This window comes from Homalodisca vitripennis, chromosome 6 (genome assembly GCF_021130785.1).
Source record: "Homalodisca vitripennis isolate AUS2020 chromosome 6, UT_GWSS_2.1, whole genome shotgun sequence".
In the NCBI taxonomy this organism is placed as follows: Eukaryota; Metazoa; Arthropoda; class Insecta; order Hemiptera; family Cicadellidae; genus Homalodisca; species Homalodisca vitripennis.
The window spans coordinates 122314537-122341625 of NC_060212.1; the positions used below are offsets into that span (position 1 = coordinate 122314537).

Sequence of the window (27089 nt, forward strand, 5' to 3'; positions counted from 1 at the left end):
AACTCAGTGCTCTTGGTTTTAAAGGTATTGCTCTCTCTTGGTTTGACAGTTACCTGAGTGAACGAGATCAAATGGTCAACATCACGCAGATCGTCAATGGGAAATCTGTTACCACTAGATCTGACAAACTGCCAATGAATAGAGGTGTCCCAGGGATCGGTATTGCGCCCGGTGCTGTTTGTTCTTTTCACAGCTGATTTCCCTGCGTACACGGGGCCTTCCTGAACCACGATAATGTATGCGGACGACACGGTCCTTATAACAGCCAGTAGGGACACAGAAGAGCTGGAGGTCCAATCCTACATTGCTCTAAACTTAGCTATGGAGTACTGTTGCATGAATGACCTGGTCTTCAACGAATCTAAGACCAAACAACTCAATTTTGGAACAAGGAGAGAGGAGGTGTCAGAATTTCCCAATATTGAGTGCATTGAGGCCACTAAACATTTGGGGGTGGTTATTGACACCACATTGTCCTGGGTGGAACATCTGGATGCCCTGTGCACGAAACTAAGCAGTGTCATATATGCTATCGGGAGAGTGATGTACATTAGTACCTCTGATGCTGTCAGAACCACTTACAGTTCCATTTTTGAGAAGCACCTGCGGTATGAAATTGTGCTTTGGGGAGCTGCCGCACATACCAACCTGATGCGTGTCATCACAATTCAGAAGAAGGCAGTTAGAATGATGGCCGGTATTGGATGGAGAGATAGTTACAGAGAACCCTTCAGGGATCTGAAAATCTTGACGGTAGTCAACATCTACTTGCTGGAGGTTATTTCTCTGGCTGTCCCGTGAAGCTGCAGCGGAATGTGGACACCCACTCCTACGATACGAGGAACGCTCAGGACTTCAATCTTCCCATTCACCATACCACCAGATTACAGCGGAAGCCCACCTATGCCAGAGCCAAACTCTTCAACTTACTGCCAGAAGAAGTCAAGAGGACCAGCCCTGAGTTATTTAAGAGGAAACTGTGTGAGTGGCTCCTGCTCTACCCTTTCTACAGCATTGAAGAATTTATGGACTGGCCAAATTTCCAATTGTGATTTGATATTTTGTTAACGTTTTTCTTTTAACTTGCTCTTTTGCTTTGACGCCATGTTCAATCTTGATGATTGTATAATAAAGATGCTCTCTCTCTCCCTCTCCCTCTCTAATAAAGCAAATTTAAAAAAGATTAAATGGAAGCAAGGTTTTCCCCAAGATTTTCTCAGGCAATGCATTTAAATCTAAATTTTAATTAAATGCTGAATGAAAACAGTGCTCAATTATCTAGACAATGATGCTGATGAATGTAAATATTCTATAGGAATCCAAGAAAAATAAGAGAGGAAGAGAAGCCAAGCTAAATATCAATAAAAAAAATCTGAATGACAGGGAAAAAAAATCCAAATTGTTGAAAAAATTAATAAAGGAGAAGGTGAAAAGGTGATAAAAGCTAATAATACTGAAAGAAGGAGGTCAGTAGCAAAATCAGAGAAAATATATCGTAGGAAGCAAACATCTTATGCAGACTCGTCTACAGAAGAAGATATTGGTAAGTCAAAATTATGAGATTGTGAGACAAATTATGCCTTCAAATTATTTGCGCAAGACAAGAGATATGTTTTTAGTACCTGGTATATGGAGAATTCAGTTCATCTGAGCTCTAGTAAAGATGTGTTATTTGTGGAAAATGGGCTCACACTTATTGCAATGGAAGTGATACTGCTGAAGAGTATAAATGTGACTTGCGTTACAGAATCGACAAGCAATTAACATAAATGTGTGTGGGTGTCTGTTTGTAAAATGTGTTTACGACTATACCCTCAGTTAATAATACTATTTTGAGACTAAACACATTTCTAGTTCAATATATAACTTGCATCTATTGTATTGTATAAATAAATGTGTTTAGGCAAGCAACTACGTTACTTTCAAACTGTCAACCTGTGTTGAATTACTCGGATACCTGGAGAAATACAGACAGGTGGTAAACCTGTTAGTAAAAAGTATTACATTTCTTTAGTTATAATTTTATGTGATTATGTTGTTTATTAGGAGAGTAAAGTATCAACGTATCTTATTGGCATTTTACAAACATTATATACTGTGGCTGCGCATAGCACAAGCGCATTTAATGGGGGTCCATACCACTTAGGTGCAAATTCATCAAACAAATTACCATTTGATATTAAAAATGAGCACAATTTACGTTTATTTAAACAAAAACTAAAGACACACATTCTTGATAAATACTATTACTGTGTAAAAGATTTGTTAGGTTAAATTTAGTTCTTAGTATTTGACGTGTAATGTAAATATGTATTTTGCATTTATGAATAAAAATCTTGATATACAGGGTGGCACATATGTCAGTTTCCCCACAAAATTGAGATATTTGGTTTTGATAGGTTGGTAACAATGTTAAGTTGGTAGCAACATGGAGTAAGTTCATTGTTGTCTGCTCCAGTGGCCAGTGTAAAGTGACGCTCTTTGCATCTATCTGTTATTTGTTTGTTTGTGTTTTTAAAATGTTTCAACCCAACAACGAGTTTACATCTTTCAGTTGTGGTGGAAGCATAATAAAAATACTGCTATAATAATTGAAGAATTTTGTGGTAAATATTTAGGTGTCACGATACCCACTCAACAGCATATGCGAAAGTTAAATAAGAAATTTGAAAACACAGGAAGCGTTTTAAATGCCCCAAAGTGTGGTTGTCCACAATCAATTTGCAACGAAGAAAACCTGCAAATAGTTGCTCAAGCTTTTGCGATTGGAATTCTGTGAGACAATAATTATCCTCTCAGAGACTGATACAAATTTATGCAAACCAATTTTGAGATGTGAAACAAAAAATGTCAGGCATGTTTCAAACTAAATGGATGTGTTAATCGCCATAACTGTGAATACTGGTTGGATGTAAATCCTCATAACGTAATCCAAGCAGAACTCAACGTGTCTGGTGTTATGATATGGGGAGGTATTTCTAGTACTGCACTGATTGGTCCTTATTTTCTTCAAGGAAATGTTAACTCTGAAAGTTACTTACGGATGCTGCAAGAAGTAGTAGTTCCCGAGCTCAGAAACAATCCTGTTTTCAATATTCATTTGCTCATCTGGCAACAAGATGGTGCCCCCGCACATTTCGGTATCCAAGTTCGAGATTTTTTAAGTAACACATTTAATGAATGGATTGGTCCCCGGAGTACAATCGATTGCCCTGCACGCTTGCTAGACCTGACCCCATGTGATTTTTCACTGTGGGCTATTATAAGGGTCTGTGTATGCTTCAAAACCGCAAAATCCTGACAAACTCAGACACCTAATTAGAAATGCATTTGAACTTGTTAATAACAATAAACCTTTATTGCTAAAAATTTGTGATTCTGTTCTCAGTCGTTGTATGAAGTGTATACAAAATCTAGATGGACATTTCGAACAGCTGCTATAACATTGTATGTTTATATGTAAGTAACTTCATATAATGAATTTGTTTTTTTTGCCAAAAAGTGTTTTATTCAATTAACCCATAACGCCTTTAGATTTCTCTTCTAGGGAAACTGACATATGCACCAACCTGTACATCAAAATAAAAAATTGTTTTATGTGTATTTTTATTATACATTGTTGAGATATCGCAATTCTCCCAGTCCACCCTAATTTATTATATTATGCAGTAATAGTAACATCAAAATATCTACACTCCATATTCATTTTGTAAAAATAATAATTAAAATTCTTAGTAGTTGCCAAATATTCCTTTTAACAGCTATTCTCAACGTAAATCTCTTTACCATCTTCTATTACAACATTAATACAATAATATAGAGTGGTGGTATATACAGAATCCACATACTACAAGAAGTCTAAATGTATTACATATAAATAAATACTTTTCCATAGTCCTGTAATCAGATGATAGCATCAAAACGAAATTGCTTTCAAGTTTGGCAAGAAAGTATTATGATAAAGTTTTGTTAGAAGAGTAATAATAATTGTTATTTAAACAGAAACCTTAACCAAATCTCACTTAAAGTAAATATAGTGAACTAACTCACACTTATCCATCAGAGTCTTGTTGATTTTATCTACATTCCCTGCTTTCATAGCAATGACCGCTGAAACCAGATATAAAAGTCATATTAGAATAAGTTGCTTTCTATTTAAATTATTTTAGCTTGTATTATAATTATTAATGAGCATAAATCTTAGTTTAAATTGATCTATGTATTCATGTTTGTAGTAGCCACAAAACTGTAGTTACAGACAAATACATGATACTTTACCTTGTCAAAAGTTGCAAAATTAGCTTTTGTAGAGTTGTCACATTACATGTTTTGGAACCAAAGTTCCATCGTCAGGTATATAAAAATGTGGTAATCATCAACTGAAGTTAAAAAAATGTAAAGACGACTTAATGAAATACACAATTCAATAAATACGACATATAAACAATTTATGGAACACACGTATGGTAGTCCTGCCGCAAACGCTCAATTGTGTGTAATAAACCAAAGCACCCCAATTTTACGAAGACTACCTTAGAACACAAGTTGTCAAGATACTTGTTGATTACATCACACTCTAACTAATAAAGTAGCTAAAAAGCTAGAAAGTTTTTGAATGAAAATATAATAGTAGATCATAATTTTAGCCTTAAGAACTCATCAATATTATCAATACATAGTATAAATTAAAGTCACTTTTTGTGTTGGTCTGTTTGTGCATCGATATTTTACTAAATAAACAACGAATTTTGATACAGTTTTCACTGTTGGCTTCGTTATGAAATAGGGCAGCTTCCTAGTATAATACATCAATATTTTAATCATAGAAAATAGAGAAAGGTTTGTACAATGCAAAATTTGATAATTTTTAGTGCATTCATTGTTAATACTGAGTAAAACTTACCACCGAGGAACAAATCATTTAAAAAGTCAAATATCAATTATCAGATAAAACTTAGTAATAGCTGTTTCAGTAGAACCTTTTGTGCACTATTCAAAAACACTTGCAGAGATATGCCTCCACCCCTCCTTTATTCTAGACGCTATTCCATACCAGACAGGCCCCCCGCTAGACTTCCCAAACATAATTTGTATGTAAGCCTCTGACTGATCCTTATAGAAATAAAGTTCTCATTTTTTATCATAATAAATTTCTATTTTATAGTGTTTAAAAAAAATAAAGCTAAATACTCCAATTGGTCAGCATAATATGATCACAATCCAACAATGTAACGTTATAATCAGCTGATTAGAGGAGCTAAAACTAAAACAGCTGATATTGTTACATTTTTGTGTTTAAGACAGTGTTGTCTTAAATTTGGTATCATTGGATTTGTAATTAAATTGTCTAAATAAAGTATTATAACCTTGACTGTTTTATCATATGAAGTTTTTAAAATATTTATGTTTAAGAAGTTACCATTTCGAAAATAAATCTTTTGAAAAATTTATAATTTTTATGTAACTATCTTTGGTCTTTGGGTTATAAAGTTATATATCCTATTTCACCTTACTAACATGATATAACAAAATTTAAAATAGTTAGGTTACAAAAACACAATGGAGGCTATTTGTGTAATTATTGAAATTTAACAAAATGTGAATATGATGTTGTTTTTTTTTTCATCTAGCAATAATATTTGTCAATGTTTGGTAGAGATTTTTGGAACAACCTACATATCCGGATTATAATACCAATTGCAGCGTTTGTCTCAGAAATGTTGATTAAACGTTTATTTTTTAAATTATTGTACTCACGGCTGATCTGTTGATACTGTCCGATGATAGCTAAATCTGGATCATAATTCCAGTCAGAGGGTAGCTCTCGGTAGGGTTTGAAATTCATACCCAGATCCTTGAAAGTCTTGACCTTATCAATGCGGCAACACATCTCGCTTTTGGAACAGGACGCATTCTTTAGCGTGGCCAATTGATAGGACGTACTACACGATCCGATGTCAATACATACAGACGGCAGGTACGTTACTTCTCCCTCGTCCAACTGGGCCACTCCAGGCAATTTCTCTATGTCACATACCTTATCTGTAAACAGAAGTAAAACAGAAATAGCTAAAGTAAAATCCATTATGTAGATGTTCCAGCATCCTTGGTAGTGTTTTCCCATCAATTTAATATCCTGGTGAAATCACTCATCTCATTATCTTATCCCCCATTTCTGGGCACTAATTCTGAGCATTTCTAGATGATTGTTCAAAAAATAAACTTTTCAGATCATCAAACGGCCTATTTTTAACTTTTTTACCATGTTAGCTACAATAGAATTGTTGCTCCCTTCTCATTCACAGTTTTACATCATTTTTCTAATGCTGAATCCCACAAAGACATCTTCTTTAAGTTTAGCTCCTGAAAGGTTGTGGAAACTTTAGACGTAGACACTTGAAACATGGTCCACCTTTTGTGCAGTCTTTACAAACTGTTTCATATTTTATATGTAAAGGTGGCAAAAGCATGTTTTTCTGGATCTACATGGCTTTTGCTTAGAATGTTCTTTGCAAGATTTCAAAGACTTTCTTACAGGTCAGTTCTTTCTGTAAAAATGTAGATCCCTAGTCCTGCTCTCTAATTCACAAAAGAAATATGGATTTTTTTTAAACCATCATAATTCAGCTGCTCTTCCCCAAAGCTGTATGTGCAACTTGTGATCTATCACAGAGAAAGGATTTGGGCAAAGATAAAGGCAGTACTCGTATTTTATTTAAAAATATTATTGTATGATAAAATACAATATAATAATAATAATATATTATTATATTATTACCTATTATATTATTATTATTATTATATAATAAGTGATTTTGTAGGATTACCTTCTCCTTCCAAAATTGCTGGTATTAATAATGTGAAATAAATTCAGATTAAGAGTAAATTAAGTCCTAACTTTGGTTAGTCAAAAAAAGAGTTATTCATTTTGTTTCATCAACAGTGGGTATCTCTTCCAGAGTCAGCCTTTCTTGGGCAACAATATAAACAATAACCTGAGACGGATGTGCTCTTTAACAACAAATATTTTTTTTTAATAATTCAATATTTCAGACTTTGTAAATGAATGAAATAATGTAATGGTAAATTTTGTGATGAATTGTTTCAGGATCCTGATAAACCTTGTGTCTGTGTCTATCACAATCCTATTTACTAGGTTCAGGTAATGCTATTTTTAGAGAACATCTGTGCACATAGGGTAGGATACAAGTTTAAACTGACATAATGCTCATCATCATCAAAACGATTTAAATGTTCTTATTGTATACAACAAAATCAGTTATTGAGAACAAAATCGTATCCACTACATTACCTTGGGAACTTATTGTAAGTTCAGCTACAAGTGAGTGAAGATCCGTTATCTTTTTTCCTGCAACAAATTATATCAATTCATTATACTTAACTGTGAATAGTTCATCAGCTAAGTAAATATTAATAATTATATCTATAATAGTATATTTTGTTCTGTAGTTCTTTTGAAGCTCGCTGACACCAGGCAAAAGACATTTGTAAGGATGAGTTAACGTTAAATAACTATAAGTCCGATTATCCGTCTTAACTGTGCTCTTAAATCTTAATTTGTAGCTCATAAATGTACTAAATGTACAAAAAAGTAAAAATAGGGGTCTTCACTTACTTTTTAGTATTCATCAAAAATATGAAGAGTCAGATTTAAGAGTCAGTTCACAGTATATTACAAAGAGATTATAATACATAATCGTGATAAGAGTGACAAAGACCATGCACCATTACTGGCCTAGTTGAGTGATATGGGCATCGAGGTCGTTCGGCTACGCTAAATTTGGAATAGTTAATCTCACTCCCTAGGATTATGTAGACCTAAACACTTAATTTATGCACCTCCTTTAGCCAGAAGGAGAGTTTACATCTGGCTGTCTTATACATTTCAGTTGAATCTACACTACGTAGAGCAAAAACCAGGGAGTGACAAATCATTAACCCTAACTTCACCTGGTAAAATAAGACTACTTTACTTCACTTTTACAATGCAAGTACCCCTCACCTTCTTGTCCTAAGTAAAAAAACCAAACATTCTCAATGCTCCTTCCTTATATTTGGGTCCGCAATTTATTAATTACACTAAGGTTTTATTACTAATCTTGAGCACTATACTAACAGTTCACTTAATTTTATTAGTTTTACCTCTACATTAAAAGTTGTAAAGGATAATTACGTTTTACAATTTTATTTTATTCTGAAAAATGCAAAAAATGTAAAATGTTCCTTAAGCAACAAACACTGCAATAATTAAGAAATTTTTATTTTGTTTTTTTTTTACTTTACTTTTATTTTAGTTATGTGGGTCTGATGATGTGTTTGTTGAACACGAAAGGCCTCACAAAATAAACATTTATCAATTATTGGAGTGTTTGTTTTATAAACTTTTCAAAAGTAAAATTATTAAAAGAAATCAAAAACAAAAAATTCTTCGATGCTTACAAAACTATTTTTATGCAGGAGAACCAAAATGATTTAGTAAATAATGAGCCTGGACCTCTCTAAAATTCACAGTTACTGCCTATAATCTGAATATTTTTACATATACAGTAGACAATATACTTCCTGGCCTTTAAAATTTTATTATCTCTTTGTATTTTTAATGACGTGTTTTTATTTAAGTCTAAATTGTTTGTATTATTACTTTACTTTTATTTCAGTTATGTGGGTGTGATTATGTGTTCATTGAACACGAAAGGCCTCACAAAATAAAAATTTCATTTGCTTAAGAAGACGCTTGTAAAATGTGTTCCTTAAACAGTTTTAAAATGTTTCAGCAATATTTGAATGATAGCAACATTTTGAATAAACAGTAGTTTAAGTCTCCTATTTAATCTTCCCCTCACATTCTTCGTCATTCGTTTGAAGTTTATTTTTGGCAATGGAAGGATTGTGAAGGAAACAAGATTTTTCCGGACATTTGCCATCGTTCAGGCTACTCAGACGTCATCTCCCACAAAAGATTGTCCAAGTGTTTGAGGCAAATCAAACCACTGTACTTCTGGGAATATCAGAGATGAATTCAAAGCTTGCTCAAATAGACCTAACTATTAAAACTTTAGCTTCAAGTGCCTGTTGCCAAAAAATAAATAACACTTTGAATATGCCCACCACGCATCAAACTACACTAGGAGTCAATCAAACTTGTAGTAAAAAACTAGAAAACATATTGACCACACCCTCGACAGAACAAAGTTCACCCCCGACCTCAGGAACCAGTCAAACCTGCAACCAAAAACTGATTCTATCTGCAAGGACAACAAAGGCGGAGTCCCTCTATTGCCTTACCCATGACAGATTTAAGTGTAACTACGCCAGGAGTCAGCCAAACCTGTAGAAAAAAACTGAAGAATTCTCCAACCATGACAGATGTAAGCCTGACTGTAACACCAGGAGTCAGTCAAACCTGCAGAAAAAAACTGGAAAAACATATTGACCACACCCTCAATAGAACACAAAATTCATCCCTAACCTCAGGAGCCAGTCAAACCTGCAACCAAAAAACTGATTTTATCTACAAGAACAACAGAGGCAGAGTCCTCTATTCCCTTACCCACGACAGATGCAAGCCTACCCATAACGCCAGGAGTCAGTCAAACCTGCAGAAAAAAACTGAAACATATGCGGACTACACTACTGAAAAAAACAAAACCCTTCATCAACAACAGGAATGAGCAAAAAAATGGATTAAAAAGACAAACAAGTTTAGCGGTCTCCCTCCAAATGGCAAAAGCCACTGAAAAAGCTAACATCCAGGAATTTCAATTACCTAAAAGCCCAAACATTAATAGGTTTTTTACACAATGAAACCTCCCAAACTTCAGTTCCCACAATCATACCGGAATTCCAAGCCAGAACCTCATAAACATTTTTTAGTTCACACCTACCAGAAGAAGACCAAATTCAAAACCAGGTACTTCATCAACTCAAACTTAATAAAAGCTCCAGGAAAAATCTAACCATACTGCATCAAAACATTCGCGGGACTAGATAAGAAGATTGATAGGCATAAATCATCTGCTTAACAATACAGATCCCAGTATCCTGGTCCTTACCGAAACATGGCCTCAAAAGTGGGGAATTAGAGAGTACAAATCTTCAAGGATACTCTTTAATAGCAAAACTTCAGCAGAGAAGACCATAAGCTGGAGGCGTAGCTATCTATGCAAAAGATGCACTGGCAGACCGGACCAAAGAAATCGATATATCCCACCTCTGTCAAGAGTTCTGCTGCGAAGCGGCTATGGTATCGGTAGAGTCAACTGGTGAAACTATACACATCCCTGGGAGTATACCGATCACCTAGAGAAAATACAAGGGCTAGTTTAAATGTCCTGTCAAATATTCTTGACAACACAAAAGCACACAATAAACACCTAGTGCTAATTGGAGACATTATATAGACAGGATGAAAAAAAACCGTAGATAACACTATCTTTGAAAACTGAACTGTCCACCATAACATCAAAAGATTGCCCCTACTTGCCACCCGCATTACTCACGACACAGCCTCTTCGATTGATTGCATATGCACCAACATACCTGAGTACAACGTTGACACAGCCATTATACAAACAGGACTTTCTGATCATACTGCTCAGATATGCCAGATAAATAGATATGAAAATAACACTCTGCCACAGACTTCCTTTAAAAAGGCATTTTAGTCAAACCAATTTAGACAATCTAAAATCCCTTCTACTGAACAAAAACTGGGACAACATCCATAATGCTCCTGACGCTGATGCAGCCTACAATATATTTCTAGGAATCTTGAAATTATCACTTGATATCGCTTGCCCCATGAAGAAAAGTAGAAGGAAATCAAAAAATAAAAGATTGTGCTATGACAATGAGTCAAAACACCTCAAAGATACTTTTTTAAAATCACTGTATAAAATACGAAATGTCAGGAAATATCCAAGATAAAGTAGTTATGGTGGAAAGGAAAGAAAAAATATGACAATAAACTTAGAGCCCTAAGACAAAATGCAAACTCAAATTTCATTGAGTCAGCCGCCAACAAAACCAAAGCCCTATGGACTGTTATTAACAATGAAAGAAAAGGAAAACGAGAACTCCTACCTCAAAGCCGTATTGTAATCAATGACAAAGTGGTGGATAATCCAATTGAAGTCGCAGAACATTTCAACACTTTCTTCACTCAAGTTGCTGAAGCAACACTGAAACTTAGCAACCACACAGTAGGAAAATCATGACAACAATGCAAACAACCATTCCATAACAGACAACTGCCAAACTGTTTTCAACTTAAGCCCAACAAGTGACAGAGAAGTAAGAGCGGTCATCAATTCCCTTAAATCTAAGCTGTCAAGTGGAATGGATGAATACTCATCCAAAATTGTAAAGCATTGTGCTGAAGAGCTAATACCACCCTTGGTCAGCATAATAAACGCCATCTTTCAGCCTTGGTCAATTTTCCTGCTGCATTAAAGCAATCAAAAGTGTATCCAAAACATAAAAAAGGATCAAACGACTGAAATAAAAAATTACCGTCCTATTTCACTTGTTTCAACCTTTTCTAAAATAATTGAAAAAGTAGTTCTCAATAGACTTATGACCCACCTGGAGCAGTTTAACATAGTCACTAGTTGTCAACATGGATTTTCTGAAAGGTAAATCAACCACATCAGCTATCATCAACCTAATTGAATACATCATTGACCAAATAGATAAAGAACAATACATCACTGCTCTGCTTCTTGACTACAGCAAAGCATTTGACTGTCTAGGACATGATCTCATATCAAAAAAACTTAAATCTCTAGGCATTACTGGTATAGCTAACAGTTGGTTTATGAGTTATCTCTCAGGGCGAACACAGGTAGTTGAAGTACAGAGCACTACACATGGCCTTAAAAACACCTTTCAATCAAACCCACAACCAGTCAAACGCGGAGTGCCACAAGGATCAGTTCTAGGCCCAGTCATCTTTGTTTTATTTGTCAATGACTTCCCAGCATACATCCAAGACCACAACACCACCTGTGTTATGTATGCTGACGACACAACACTCCTAATCAGTGATGCTACAGCAGAAGGAGTGCATACAACTGCCTGCAACTCCCTGCGCAAAGCACTGACATACTGCAGAAAAAATGACTTGGCTGTAAATCCATCAAAAACATACAGATTAATTTAGTAAAAGAAAAGACTACATTCCAAAAATACCTGACGTAGAAATTGAAAACCACGTTAAATTTCTAGGAGTCATCCTGGATGGAAGTCTAAACTGGACAGAGCATGTAGATGGCATGGCATGTGTAAAAAAATCAGCACAGGTATATATGCTGTGCGGCGCATAAAATGGACTGGAAATTTAGAAACAGCTAAAACAGCTTACTATTCACTAGTAGAAACGCACATGAGGTAATGGGCTTGCTGTATGGGGTGGGTCCTCTGCTGGGAACCTCAACAGGGTGCTCATCCTACAGAAAAAAGCCATCAGAATCCTTGCTGACCTTGAACCTCAACAAAGCTGCAGGCAAGCCTTCCAAGCCCATTGGCATAAAGACTATCACTGCTCTGTACATTCAAGAAGTTATTCTACATGCTCATAGTCTGAGTCTTCAAACAGGGAAAGACTTCCACTCGTACAATACTCGTCATGCAACTAACTATGTTCTGCCCCCACATCGCACAGCAATCTTTGAGGAAAAGCCATCCTACATCGGCCGGAAATTGTGGAATGCTCTACCAGATACAATGAAAGGATTGGAAGAGGAATGCCCTACAAGGAAGACTGCATAACCTCCTAGTAAATCAACCTTTTTATACACTGGATGAGTTCGCTGAACGCCTGCAATGGAGAATGGAGACTACAAAAACCTTGACTTTGTTTCATCATAAGCTAACTTTTTGTAATATGTGACTCTATTACTATTCTTTAAGAATATGTCAATAAAGAAACTTGTCTATTGTCTATTGTCTATTGTCTATACAAAAAATCAGCAACATTACGTTTTGAGATCTGCAATCTGATCTCTTCTTCAGGTAAATAGCTAACTTAACACACACAGGTAAGGAATCACAACCACCATGTTGTGTGTCAACTTCACTAACTCTAAAACATGTACTTAATAAAAAAATATACACAACACTAATTATTAAAACTGAACTACACATACAGGTCACAATACGTCTGCATTCGTCGACCAATCACCTATGACTGAGGTAGGTGGTTGGTCGACCATCAGTAATATATGGTGATGATAATAATAGTGATAGGAGCATTCTATTTTTACAACTCCAGTTAACCAGTGAACCCGTGAGAGGTATGTGATTTCTCACTAGACTGAAACACCAAGTACACATCGACAATTCCTTGCCTATGGCACAGAATCTTAAAACAGAGTGTATATTGAAACCATACAGGATCTAACCTGCGGTATGGTTTAAATATTGAAGCAGAGCAAATTTCCCTCGGTCAAATTTATCTTGCTCGATGTACTCAATACGAGAGAAGATGGTTGCAAATTCGTCAACAGCGTCATATACTGGATATTCTTCAATTGAGTTAGATGACCTTACATTAATATAAAAACTCAAAATGTAACAGAAAAACTCAAAGAAGTGCATGTCAAATGATACAAGAGACTGTGCTCTTACAATAAATGACTATTGTACTGAACAATACTGTAAAATTGTTCAGGGTTGGAAGGCCTGAGCCATTTGACCATGATTACATTTAAGTGTAATGAATCAGTACTTTTCCATACGATTTCAATATAGACCAAAGTTACTGGTCTTTGTTAAATCAATTGTCCATAAAATGTAGTTCACTTTTGTTTACAGCTCATCAATTTTATACAGTATTTACCACTTAGAAAAGGTTAATCACTTGAATAATGGGTTAGTTCAAAATTTAATGTCTATGAATGTAACATCCAGCATTAATGCACAATAGACTTAAGAAACTACATTTAATATATTTAGTTTTTCTTACATTGCATGATAAAACATTTTCTATTAATAAATACACAATTTTATTGTTATACATATTTTGATTCAAGATTACAAAAGTTATAACTAATGCTTTATATGAATCACATAATTTGCTGAGAATAGAATTTACATCATATCATGTCTTTTTCTTCAAATGAGTCAATAAAAATCATTTTATAAAGGACCGTTCACAAATCAAGCTCCCAAAAAAGTATTGTTAAAACTTTGTCATCATACTTGAGCTTTGCTCTCTAGTCACCATACTGTCCATTATCAATTCTGAGTTAAGACATAAGCCATAAAATTTGCAGAAGACTCATCACAGCTTTACTTTTTATCTGCTTCAATGTTGTCGATTGACTTCTTTCTTAATAAAATTATATTTTCATAAACACTGCTCCTGAATTAAGAGTATACATAAATATTTGTTTGAATTTAAGAGGAAAAAAAAAATTTGTGAATTTTATATCCTGAACTCATATTTAGTGGTCCTTGAATAGTTGAATGTTTTATCAAACACTTACTATTCACTTGGTGGGAGCCATTATCCATCAAAGAACTGTACTTTAAATGCCCATTTAATTTCACTGATCTGTATGATTTCATTTACACCTATTAAGGATAATATGAGTTGGCCATTTTTATTAACTCATTGTATTTAAACCCATCCTACCATCTCAATCAAAATAATAGAGCATTAATAAATTTAAAGTTTACAATAATAAAGAAATAAAGATTGAACAACTTTGTTAGTAGGTTTCTGAAATCAATATATCTTATGCAAGCTTAGGGATTTCCTAATCTATATATTCACATTGTCACCACTTAATTATAATAACAAAAAAGAACAATGAACATTACATGAATGTATTGTACATCTTAATACGCAAACATAAAACAGTATATTGAAAATTACATTGATTGTTCACAATAACAGTAGTGTATTACACACTAAAGTAACGAGAGGTAATCTCTCTAGTAATATAAAAGGCAAAGCCCTCACTCGCTCATTACTAATTCTCTAACTTCCCAATGTTCCAGAAAGTTAAAATTTGGCACATGTATGCCTCATGAATAAAATAGAAAAATAAAGTATTTTTATAAAGATCAAACATCTATAGGGGTTGCAACCCTCAAAAGATCTGTATTTAGTTTCTCAACTTCTCAATGTCCTAGAAAGATGAAATTTGACACACATGTTCCTCACGACCTAAATAAAAATTCCAATTATTTTCATAAAAATCAAATATTCACAGGGATTGAAATATGGTTACAGTTGCTAGAAGATCTATAATTTGTTTTTTAACTCCCTGATGTCCTACAACAAAGAAATTTGACACATGTCTTATGCTCTCAACTGACAAATAAAAGGTTAGTCATGAGTATCAACTACCCATAGGGATTGTCATGAGTAACAACTACCCATAGGGGTTGTCATGAGTATCAACTACCCATAGGGGATGTCATGAGTATCAACTACCCATAGGGGTTGTCATGAGTATCAACTACCCATCGGGATTGTCATGAGTATCAACTACCCATAGGGATTGTCATGAGTATCAACTACCCGTAGGGATTGTCATGAGTATCAACTACCCATAGGGATTGTCATGAGTATCAACTACCCGTAGGGATTGTCATGAGTATCAACTACCCGTAGGGATTGTCATGAGTATCAACTACCCATAGGGGTTGTCATGAGTATCAACTACCCATAGGGGTTGTCATGAGTATCAACTACCCATCGGGATTGTCATGAGTATCAACTACCCATAGGGATTGTCATGAGTATCAACTACCCATAGGGGTTGTCATGAGTATCAACTACCCATAGGGGTTGTCATGAGTATCAACTACCCATCGGGATTGTCATGAGTATCAACTACCCATAGGGATTGTCATGAGTATCAACTACCCATCGGGATTGTCATGAGTATCAACTACCCATAGGGATTGTCATGAGTATCAACTACCCATCGGGATTGTCATGAGTATCAACTACCCATAGGGATTGTCATGAGTATCAACTACCCATAGGGGTTGTCATGAGTATCAACTATCCATCGGGATTGTCATGAGTATCAACTACCCATAGGGATTGTCATGAGTATCAACTACCCATAGGGGTTGTCATGAGTATCAACTACCCATAGGGGTTGTCATGAGTATCAACTACCCATAGGGGTTGTCATGAGTATCAACTACCCATAGGGGTTGTCATGAGTATCAACTACCCATAGGGGTTGTCATGAGTATCAACTACCCGTAGGGATTGTCATGAGTATCAACTACCCATAGGGGTTGTCATGAGTATCAACTACCCATAGGGGTTGTCATGAGTATCAACTACCCATAGGGATTGTCATGAGTATCAACTACCCATAGGGGTTGTCATGAGTATCAACTACCCATAGGGGTTGTCATGAGTATCAACTACCCATCGGGATTGTCATGAGTATCAACTACCCATAGGAGTTGTCATGAGTATCAACTACCCATCGGGATTGTCATGAGTATCAACTACCCATAGGGATTGTCATGAGTATCAACTACCCATCGGGATTGTCATGAGTATCAACTACCCATCGGGATTGTCATGAGTATCAACTACCCATAGGGGTTGTCATGAGTATCAACTACCCATCGGGATTGTCATGAGTATCAACTACCCATAGGGGTTGTCATGAGTATCAACTACCCATAGGGGTTGTCATGAGTATCAACTACCCATAGGGGTTGTCATGAGTATCAACTACCCATAGGGGTTGTCATGAGTATCAACTACCCATAGGGGTTGTCATGAGTATCAACTACCCATAGGGGTTGTCATGAGTATCAACTACCCATAGGGGTTGTCATGAGTATCAACTACACATAGGGGTTGTCATGAGTATCAACTACCCATAGGGGTTGTCATGAGTATCAACTACCCATCGGGATTGTCATGAGTATCAACTACCCATAGGGGTTGTCATGAGTATCAACTACCCATAGGGGTTGTTATGAGTATCAACTACCCATAGGGGTTGTCATGAGTATCAACTACCCATAGGGATTGTCATGAGTATCAACTACCCGTAGGGGTTGTCATGAGTATCAACTACCCATCGGGATTGTCATGAGTATCAACTACCCATAGGGGTTGTCATGAGTATCAACTACCCATAGGGGTTGTCATGAGTATCAACTACCCATAGGGATTGTCATGAGTATCAACTACCCATAGCGGTTGACATGGAGTGGCGACCCTTAGAAGAACTATATGTTTTGTTTCTTCAAATTTCCCAGTGTCCTAGAAATATTAAATTTTACACACACATTCATTATCACCTACATAGAATAACAAAATCATTTTCATGAAGATCAACCATCCACAGGGGTTTAATTGTAGTTGAAACCCATAAATAAACTATAATTTTGTTTTGATGCTTTAAGACTTTACAGACTTATGTGTGCATATATTTTCTTGATTGGGAAAAAAATACATTGATACTAGGTCACTGGAAGTAGCTTAGACCTGGAGAAGATTTTAAGGGCCGGGAGTAAATACTTTTTGACTAAAATAGGCTTAATCTGGGGGTACATATATATTTATTGAAATGTGGGAACAAGGACAACTTTACTTTGCCTGTGTGCAATATAATTGATCTGAACCAGAAATGCTTCTTCATTTGTTAGACCTGTAAGAGCATGTGGCAATTTTGCTTACCTTTTAAATCTCTTAGCAACAAACACTGAAATAATACGTACCTACAATAAACATGTCTACTTCCAATTCAAAATTATTAAAGGGCTGTTTTATACTATATCATATTTCATGCTTCCAATACACTGAGTACAGACTTAGTATTCCTCCAATCTGGCTTTAAATATTTTGTGTTACTGAAACTAAACTATACATTCAAATATTATGGAATGTTGGAGTGATTTTTGTGTATTTCATCAGTACTCATAAAAACCATTTCACTCTCTCACTTCAGGGCCTCAAAACATTGCTCTTTAAATTTACATTTTAAGTTATTCTTAAATTTATCAGGTACTGGAATTTCTTCCAGTGACAATCGTTTTCAGGAGTGTGTATTATAACCATTATAAAGGAAATACCTCTGACGTACCTGTTATTCAATAGGAAATTGTGTGTAAAGCCGCAGGTAACGGCTAGTAAAAACAATAGTTGACTACTTACTTTAAATTTAACTTAATAAAGAGTAACCACATTTTGTACTAATTCATTCTCATTTTATGTGTTTAATAAGACAGTAGGGGACTTTGCACAAAGCAACTGACTTTACCCTGACTATTCATTCTCTGTCTCAATGTACTGCAGATTAAATGTGATTTAATTCAAAGTGTTTCATTCATTCAAGTGAGCTGTGCGCATGTGGGCGTCGAGATGTCACCCAATTAGCAGATCACCAGATTTTAATAGTAAGCTACACTGGGTTGCTCGTTCCACTTTTTTGTTCTTTTATTGATAAATATTATATTAGTTTTAGTTGTATATTAAGTGTAATTCATCCTGTAATGCCTGCATTACAAATATTTTATTGTAATAATCCCTATTTAATTGTGATAATGTATAAAAATTAATATTTTGCACGGTAGTGAATACAGACTAGTTGGAGAACAGATGAGATAAATATTAAAATAGGCAGAATTTGTTGCATTCAGTTTAGATTAATATTTTCAACCATTTTAGTTAATTCCAGTAATTTATTGGAATAATTTCGTAAATACTGTAGTAATTTAAAAACTCATCACCACATCTGCCAAATACTGTATAAATATTTATTTTGGCTTAGTATGGATGATATCAGGCTAAATAATAAAAAACACAACAGAAGTACTCTATTTTAGAATAGTTTTGTTGTGTAAATTTGTAGACTTTAAGTTTCCAGAATAGTAGTTGCATTGTAGTTTTGCCGATGTCAATCCTGTACACAGGTAATACTGATTCTGATAGATCAAAAGGTTCAATCAGAATACACTTATAGTGTAATGAAAAAATTACATTGAATAAAATAGTTACACTTAAAGCTAAGGTTCTAAATTTGAAAATAAGATTAAAATTTTGTACTTGAAAAGGCTGAAACTGTTTCCAAAACAAATATGAAGCAGTAAAAGTTGTATGTAACTTATGAATCTCATATCCATGGGCAATATTAAGTACCAGGTATACTATGCCAATTTCTGTTTGAAAACTATCATAGAACTCTATCATATTACATCATAGATCCTTTAACTAAGAAGGTACACCTTTCTATTTGAAAATTATGTGTGAGACTGTGGGTAACAGCTAGTTATTTATAGTAAACAATAGGAGTAGTTAAATTCTAAGATTCAGAGATTCACTTATGAAGTACACTATTGCTTGATCTAATTTTTGCTTACTTACTTCACATTATACGATCAACTCCAAGACTGTAATTTCAAAAACTAAATGAAATATGAAAAAAATACGAAATTTTACAACTAAAAGACAACAGTAGGGAGTATTGGATTAATAAGGGAGTCGGTGTGTCGTTGCTTATTGAGTGACATCATGATCACCACCGGCCAGTAATCATCCAACATATAAGCACACTCTTATCTCCTTACATCACAGATATGACCATGGGTATGACACAAGAGTCAGGGACAATTTGGAAAAGCACTAAACTTGTGACAGGTCAAATTACGACATTTAAATATTCGCGGGGAATTGGCAGACTGTGACGTCAGTAAATCACATGTTATCGGAATTGAGATTTATTTAATTAATAACGGAGAAATATATTAAACTTTATACGGGAACAAATTTAATTAATTAAAATGAGTTAAACATAACCAAAATTCGTGTTTTACAAAAGTACTAAATAAAATTACGCAGAAAAGCCAATTGTGGGATAAAATGACTTGCGTATTGATGACGTCAGAAAGCACATGTTGCAAAAAATTTAAATAAAAAAGCTATAGAAAAATAATAAAAGAAAATAGAAAGACTTAAATTGATCAATTATAGTGAATGTAATAAATTTTGACAATTAAGAGAAAAGAATCAAATTATATTCAATCGTGAAGATGCTGATTTGAACGGGAGAGGGAATGAGTATTGTTTGAGCCGGTATGCGTGGTTTTAGACGGAGAATCTTTCTTCTCTCTCTCGACTTGAAGCAAGGAGGTCGTGTACTCATGTAGATCCTCCTCGTACAGTAGTGATGAAATATGAAACTGTACAATAGTGCATTGAAGTTGTAATCAGGGATGGGATGTTGTGTTAGTGAACAAATTATCAAAGCAAAGTGAGTAGAATTAGACAGTATAACATAAAATAAATTGACGTCAAAGTCATTTGCTTTGTCTTTCATTGACTATCCCATCTACAAAGAAATGTGGTAAGTAAGAAAATAAGCTTTAGCTTAAAGAATATTACTTTCAAAACTTTTTAGAATCAAAGTGATTGATAAGATCAGCGAATATTTTGTGAACTTTATTATGATATAAACAATCATATTGATCAGAACTTTCAATAGAGTAATATTAAATTTGAACCATCATTCAACCTACTTAAAAAACCTGAGATAAATATAAACCCAGTGCTAGTGATATATAACGTGTAGCCTACTTTCACTAATACAAACTACACTTCTAACAACACCACAGACATTGAAGTTTGATCGTTATTTAAATACCGACTTGGAACAATATGAGTTGGCCAACAGGGAACTACAACACATGTTAAAAAGCGGTTTAAAAAACTGATCGTAAGCAAGTCGCATAACCAACGAGGGGCTGCACACTTAGAAAACTGATCGTGAGCAAATTGGTACAACAAAAGTGGGGACAACGATCGTAGCAAAATCGCACAGCCAACGGGGGACTGGATCGTGAGCAAACTGAATCTTGGAGAAACTATTTTCTCAGTAGTTGCTGGTGAAACTACAAGACTTGAAAATGAACATTTGTTCAATGCATAACTAAAATGCCAGATCTGAATCCTATTCTGTGTGTGAATGGAGTAAGAATGAGTAAAAAAAGAACTCCTTAGTTCTCACAATATCATATTGTAATTTATGAATTGTAAAATTATTGTTGTACTGGTACTGTTTATTGCAATCTGATACAATAACTATTATCTTACTCTCGCTATGTAACAAAAAACATTGGGTTTTTACTATGGAAATATTTAACTTTCAATTAACTGTAATAAATAAGTATAATTATTAAGTCACAATGCTTGGTTAAGACTTCTCACTAAAATTAAACCACAAATCTCTAAAAAGGAAGAACTTTGAGTACATTTTCAGAGGTTTCCATGGAAACGGCTATACGGATTGAATCAAAATTATTGATACTTTATACAATATAACTTGTTAAAGGCTGCACTCAGAATATTCAAACTCAATATACATTTATAGTGTAGAAAGTGTACTTTTATGATATCTTCTACAATATTGCCCCTTTTCCCATACCTGAAACTGCCATTTAGAGGGCAACTTTAAAATTTAAAACATAAACTCACTTTGAGCTCTTTTTTAGAGGTCTATATGAGAGAAAATAAACTGGGAAACTTAGAGGTTAGAAACCCATTCAAGTACAAAGTAGTGGTTGAACATAATTAAAATCGTAATATGTTACTAAAAGTAATAACACCATGTTTAGAGGAATGAATTCACCCTCTTTTTCAGATGTCAAAAACCCTAATACAAAATTTTAAAAACTGAAAAGTGTAGTAATTGACTGCACTCAATACGTAATGTTATACTTTTTTAACATATAATGATGTCAAATGTCAGAAATCCTATTATCCTTTAAATGTCTATACTTGCAGCCCTAACATACAGGTATATCGATGTTTAACATAAATAACGTTTCGTCTGAAAAAAAGTTTAATGCAATATATTATAACCATATTTCTCATCAGTAACTCACAAAGATGGACTTGGCGATCGATGACATCCTCAAAAAATCCATTTAACTAGGTCAAGTTTGTAAAATTTATACTTTTACTGTGCCAAACTCGATATACTGATATTTGTGAAATATTTCATGTTCTCAAACTGAACGAGTTGAGACATTGGGATTCTCTAAGAAACATTTCAAAATGTTCAGCGACATTTTATTAGTTGTAGTTAACTATGGTATTCCAGTTCTGGGAACGTCCTTGAACCAGCAGGCCTCTTTAAAACGTTTTACAGGTTTATGCATTACTGAAGGATTTCAACCGCTCTACAATGGGGTTGCGATTTGGAAAAATGTCATTTCTTAAGGTTTTCATATCATCATTAAATCTAATCTGGTCTCCTTAACCTTGCACCGTTAATATTGTAATACGTTCATGTTCACTGGGCTCCATACTTTACAACAAAGATAACAATAGGATTAACTTGATGAATGCCAGGAAGAAACTAATACACTATATCTTTAGTCAAACTAATAGGATAGGAGACCCTTGTATTTTGTGACAGGCCAAAACTTAGATAAAGATGTTGTGGGTTTTCCAAAAATGAATAGGATTATCTGGATGCACCTTCTTTAAACTGAATATGAGGTACCCATTACTTTCCCTAACATGATTTGAATCAACCACCATTTTATACCAGATTGAGGTATTGACCTAAAAGTTTCACTATTAATTTTATTTTACAAAGACCTTTCAAAAAAGGTAAGGTCGGTTGAGGTACTCGACGGGGATGTACATTAAAATTTGTTAACTTGCCAACAAAATATGTGGTTTCTTGGACAAGGGAAACATAATAGGAACTAATAAGTACAGTTTTATACTTACTTTATAAACTATAGTGAGTTTTAATTTCTGGGTCCAATCTTAATACGTTAAAAAGTTGATATGGAATATTCATGCTTTTGATTCATCTTATACAATCGCCCGATTAAGAAGTAGCTGACATCATAATAATTATATTATTTTTTGTTTAAAAACTCCTTGTCAAAAACAGTAAGACAAACCAGGAAAATCATTGCCAAAGTGACATTCCATTGGAAAACAAAAGAACTCAAATTGTGAAATATATATATATATATGGTCACTTTAATTTTCAGTTACAAACATTTTAACTTACACTCTTGTTTTATATTAATTATAGCTTAATAAAATAAACATTTTGAACCAAATTAAGGATCTATATGAAGCAAAGAGGTATATGAATTTACCCCTCCTGAATGTTGTGATAGGCATTTCGGAGTTCCTTCATTTATAAAATCCAAGAACGGATAGGGATATACAACATCTTCAATTTCTTTCAGAAACTTAGTGACATTCACATAAACCAAAGGGTTGGTATCATTACACCTGAAATGTCCAACAGAGAGCACGCCAAGTAGTTGTGAGGAGCAGTATGGAACGGTCAGTTCAAGTTGTAGCGGTCCCCCATTGTCATACTGCAAACACAAATATTACTTATGAACTACGCATAAACTGAAGGGTGGGTATCATTACACTTGAAATAACCCTCTGAGAACACGCTGAATAGAACAATTGCATCGCATATCCAGATCAGGAATGACCAAAAAGAACACGGAGGGTTGATGTATTGTGCAGTGTGTATTGTACAGATTTATTGAACAGTTTTACATTCAGAGACTTCTGTTCTGTTATAAATTCAGAAATAATTGTAAACTATTTCATGGTTATGTCAAGAATATTTGTGTGCAATCGAACTTGTGTCCAGTTATTACTTCAAAGTTTAAACAGATGTTTCATTAGCAATGTGAAAGTCACAACGCTTTACTAATAGTAGCCATGTTTAGGTATCCTATCCAAACTGTCCGATCTTACCAGCATTTCGATCAAGCTCTTGAAATCTGAGAGAAAAATTTAGTGGTACTAGAAAGTTATATCATAACATACAATCAATGCTGAGGTCATAACAGGAAATGTTCCATAGTTCTCACCCTGCAAGGGCCATGAAGGGGGTTCGTATTTTCGCCGCAGAACAAGTAGTGATCAGCGACGCCATACTTCGTGTAGTACGGGTGGTGTATGTCCTTCTTGAACAGTAAGGGATTCTTGCATTCATCCCATCTCTTTCTAGCTTCTTTAAATCTTTCTTCATGGGGTAATAGAGTTAGGTCCAAACCTGAAAATCAGTTTTAAAACTTTATCCTGTTAAAAATTTTAGAGAATTTATTGAAACAAAAAATGAAAAAATGTTTAATGAAAATTAAATTACGGACAAGACAAGAACTTGTAAACACTATTTGTGATCGAAATAATATGATGCTAAATTGATTCGAAGATGAAAGGGCAGTTGTCTATCCAATATTTCAGGATTATTGCCAAAATGCTGTCCAAAGGCACACTTCAATTGTTGAGAATAAAGTAAGATTGCAATTATTTTCAAACTACTAATTTTATAACCAAGTATAATTTAAATAAGATTAAGATTATTTACATTATATTCAGTATAACATATACCTATGTGTTAAAAAAGTAATTGTCACTTAGTTTGATATAGTAAGAGAGCTTGTGAGGACAGTTACCAAAAGTGAATCAGACATTTTTTCTCAAAGTTGCAAATAAATTATCCCTAGTATGGTTAATGGATGTATTTAAAACAAACAAAAACAGGTTTTCTGCATATTTTGGTTAATTTGGGCTGCCAAATTGACTTGGTGTAGAGATTGAATCACGTAGCTCGATATGTGACTAGAGCATGCGCACAAGCCACCCTTCCTTCTCCAGTCCACACAAAATCACGTAGTACAGTCCAACCCAAAAATAGTGCTGCCATAAATAATGGTGACTTTTACTGTGAGTGGCACGTTCATTATGGAGCAGAGTGGGCTGTACTCGGAGGTACACAAGATGGGTAGGCTGTTTATGCCACACTTCCTAGTAAATGATTCGTTCTGTACTCCAATTTCCTGAATTCTGGGATTATAGTCAGATTATTATCACCACAGACGATTTCAGTTATCTTTTCCCACAACTAGTTTACAACATTAACCTCCTAGGGGGCTTCTATCAAAACGACTGCTCACAAAAATTTATACAAGGCAACACAACAATTTTTATTACTAAGTAAGATTATAAATGACTTGTACACTATTATAGAGCCTTCCAGCATGCTACAAGGAAAATGAATACTACGTATACCCAAGTGTTAAATCTGAGACTAAAATTTTTATTTCCACAAACATTGCTTATACCACAATTAGTTGAGGACATTGCTGTAAGAGGGGCATATATATCAAATCTAAAATTCTAAGTTTTTATAAAATAGCTATTGAGTTTTTCCTTACATATTTATTTTTCAATTTTTCAATAGACCGAATGTAATATTAGAAATACCATACGAGTATTACTGTCAGAAAACATGGAGAACAACAAGCACACACAGTATTCCTTTTGAGATTACATTGCAATATTCATTGCCATAACCGATTGCAAATAGCTAAGAAATTAGATGAGGACAATTCAATAAATTGTAATCATAGTTAACAGTTAACATTACTCTCCTATATGGCTACATGGAGAGTAATTACCAATGAAACCATCTATGCAAGGTGCAAAACATCTTTATTTGCCATACACAACTGGATGCCAGATCACATGGAACCATCTATACAAACAAAATATATTTTTATTGCCGTAGACATTTTTAGTTGTCTAATTAGAAATTAGTGACAACATGCAACCATCTGTTTAAATTGAGAATACATGTTTACTATCATTACGAATGCAAATTGCATATATCCACAATCCAAAATATTAAATTTCTCGTGCAGTATTCGGCAATGAACGACCACAAGCAATCATTTAAACTGATTTATATACAACGTTAATTGATATGGGCAATTAGCCTATGTGGTATATATAATTAATTCATGAAAGTGTTCTCGTCTCAAGAACATGTTCTATTATAAGACAAACATTATTAATAGCTATACAGGTTTTATTAGCCATGACATGAAATACTCAGTTAGGTGTTTACAGTTTGATATTTGTAGATGCTGGCATTATTCTAGCATTGAGATTATATTTTGTGACAATAATTGACTGCTATAAACGCTTTAAAAACCTTGTCATGACAAACCCAATCAGGTGTCTACAGTTTGATATTTATACATGGCGACTTTATCCTTGTACCAAGATTATATTACATGAATACAGCTCTATCCGTTCTGATTTCCAGATATCTCCCTGAGTAATAGGCTTTGCTAATGCTTACAAAATTCCATGGAAGTGCACACACCCTTATCGGTTTTGCTTGTTTAAAAGTAAATATTTAGATATTAAGTATGATCCAAATTTCTAGCCTATAACTTTATGAATTTATAGCCTAATAAATAATGAAATATTCTTACAAGCAATAGGCTTCTCTAAAGCTCAGCCTACCCCATAAGCAGATATACACCATTATTTACTTCAATATTGCATATGTAGAAGTGAGTATATATGAAAGCTTTCAACACTGCAGCTCAATTCGTTCTTAAGATACCCCAGACTGATAAGCATCACTAACGCTAAGCTAAATCCCATAAACAGATATGCAGCTTTATTGAACCAGATTTTGCTTATATAAAAACTAAGCTTCATGCCAAATAATGTCTATAATAAATTTTGTACTCGAGATACTGCAGACAAGATAGAAGTGAAATTTTTACAGCCCTCCACATGATAGGCTTCGCTACAGCACATTGTGTTTGAGTGCACAATGATATTCTTATTTGTTATATTTTTTAACCCATTGACCACATCTTAAAGTGCAACACTTGATAACTAATTTGATCGTGAGTTTTCCTATTTGAAGTCAAAATCATGCACTCAAGCCGAATCGGATTGTAAGCAGAAAAGCTAATACGTAATATTCAGAAAATATGACAAACATTGCAATTTCCTTGCAGTTATGTAATTTTTTGTTCAATGGCTTATGGATTTCAAATCTACCACCACTTAAATTATTTTACTGCATTTGACTGGTTTGTATGAATATCATCTTATAATACATTACCTCTGTTTATGTAAACTTCCGCAACCTTCATAAGATTAGTTCTTTTAAAATGGTTCCCCTTATAATAAGTCCTTAAATCTTCTTTATCTGTAAAAAATGTAAACAGTTAAGAATTTACAAGGAAATAATATAAAACATCAATAAAATATGTAT

The 27089-nt window shown here is 34.3% G+C and overlaps 2 protein-coding genes across 4 annotated transcripts in view; both read right to left on the reverse strand.

Annotated features, from left to right (window-relative positions):
* LOC124364873 overlaps positions 1–13678 on the reverse strand; it is an 86477-nt gene extending 72799 nt beyond the window's left edge. For 2 of the 3 annotated variants that reach the window (XM_046820667.1, XM_046820666.1), the window contains exons 1-4: positions 13422–13678; positions 7313–7369; positions 5758–6042; positions 4051–4110 (exon numbers count right to left, since the gene is read on the reverse strand). In XM_046820667.1, the coding sequence (XP_046676623.1) occupies positions 4051–4110; positions 5758–6042; positions 7313–7369; positions 13422–13617 (598 nt within the window). In that variant the 5' untranslated portion in view covers positions 13618–13678. The remainder of the gene's footprint in view (positions 1–4050; positions 4111–5757; positions 6043–7312; positions 7370–13421) is intronic. The other variant, XM_046820668.1, reaches the window with a different exon arrangement.
* A 9303-nt stretch (positions 13679–22981) lies between these two features.
* The window catches only part of LOC124364875, a 49153-nt gene continuing 45045 nt past the window's right edge, over positions 22982–27089 (reverse strand). Inside the window, exons 19-21 of the mRNA XM_046820669.1 lie at positions 26937–27023; positions 23875–24059; positions 22982–23361 (exon numbers count right to left, since the gene is read on the reverse strand). Coding sequence (XP_046676625.1) covers positions 23095–23361; positions 23875–24059; positions 26937–27023 — 539 coding nt within the window. The 3' untranslated portion in view covers positions 22982–23094. The remainder of the gene's footprint in view (positions 23362–23874; positions 24060–26936; positions 27024–27089) is intronic.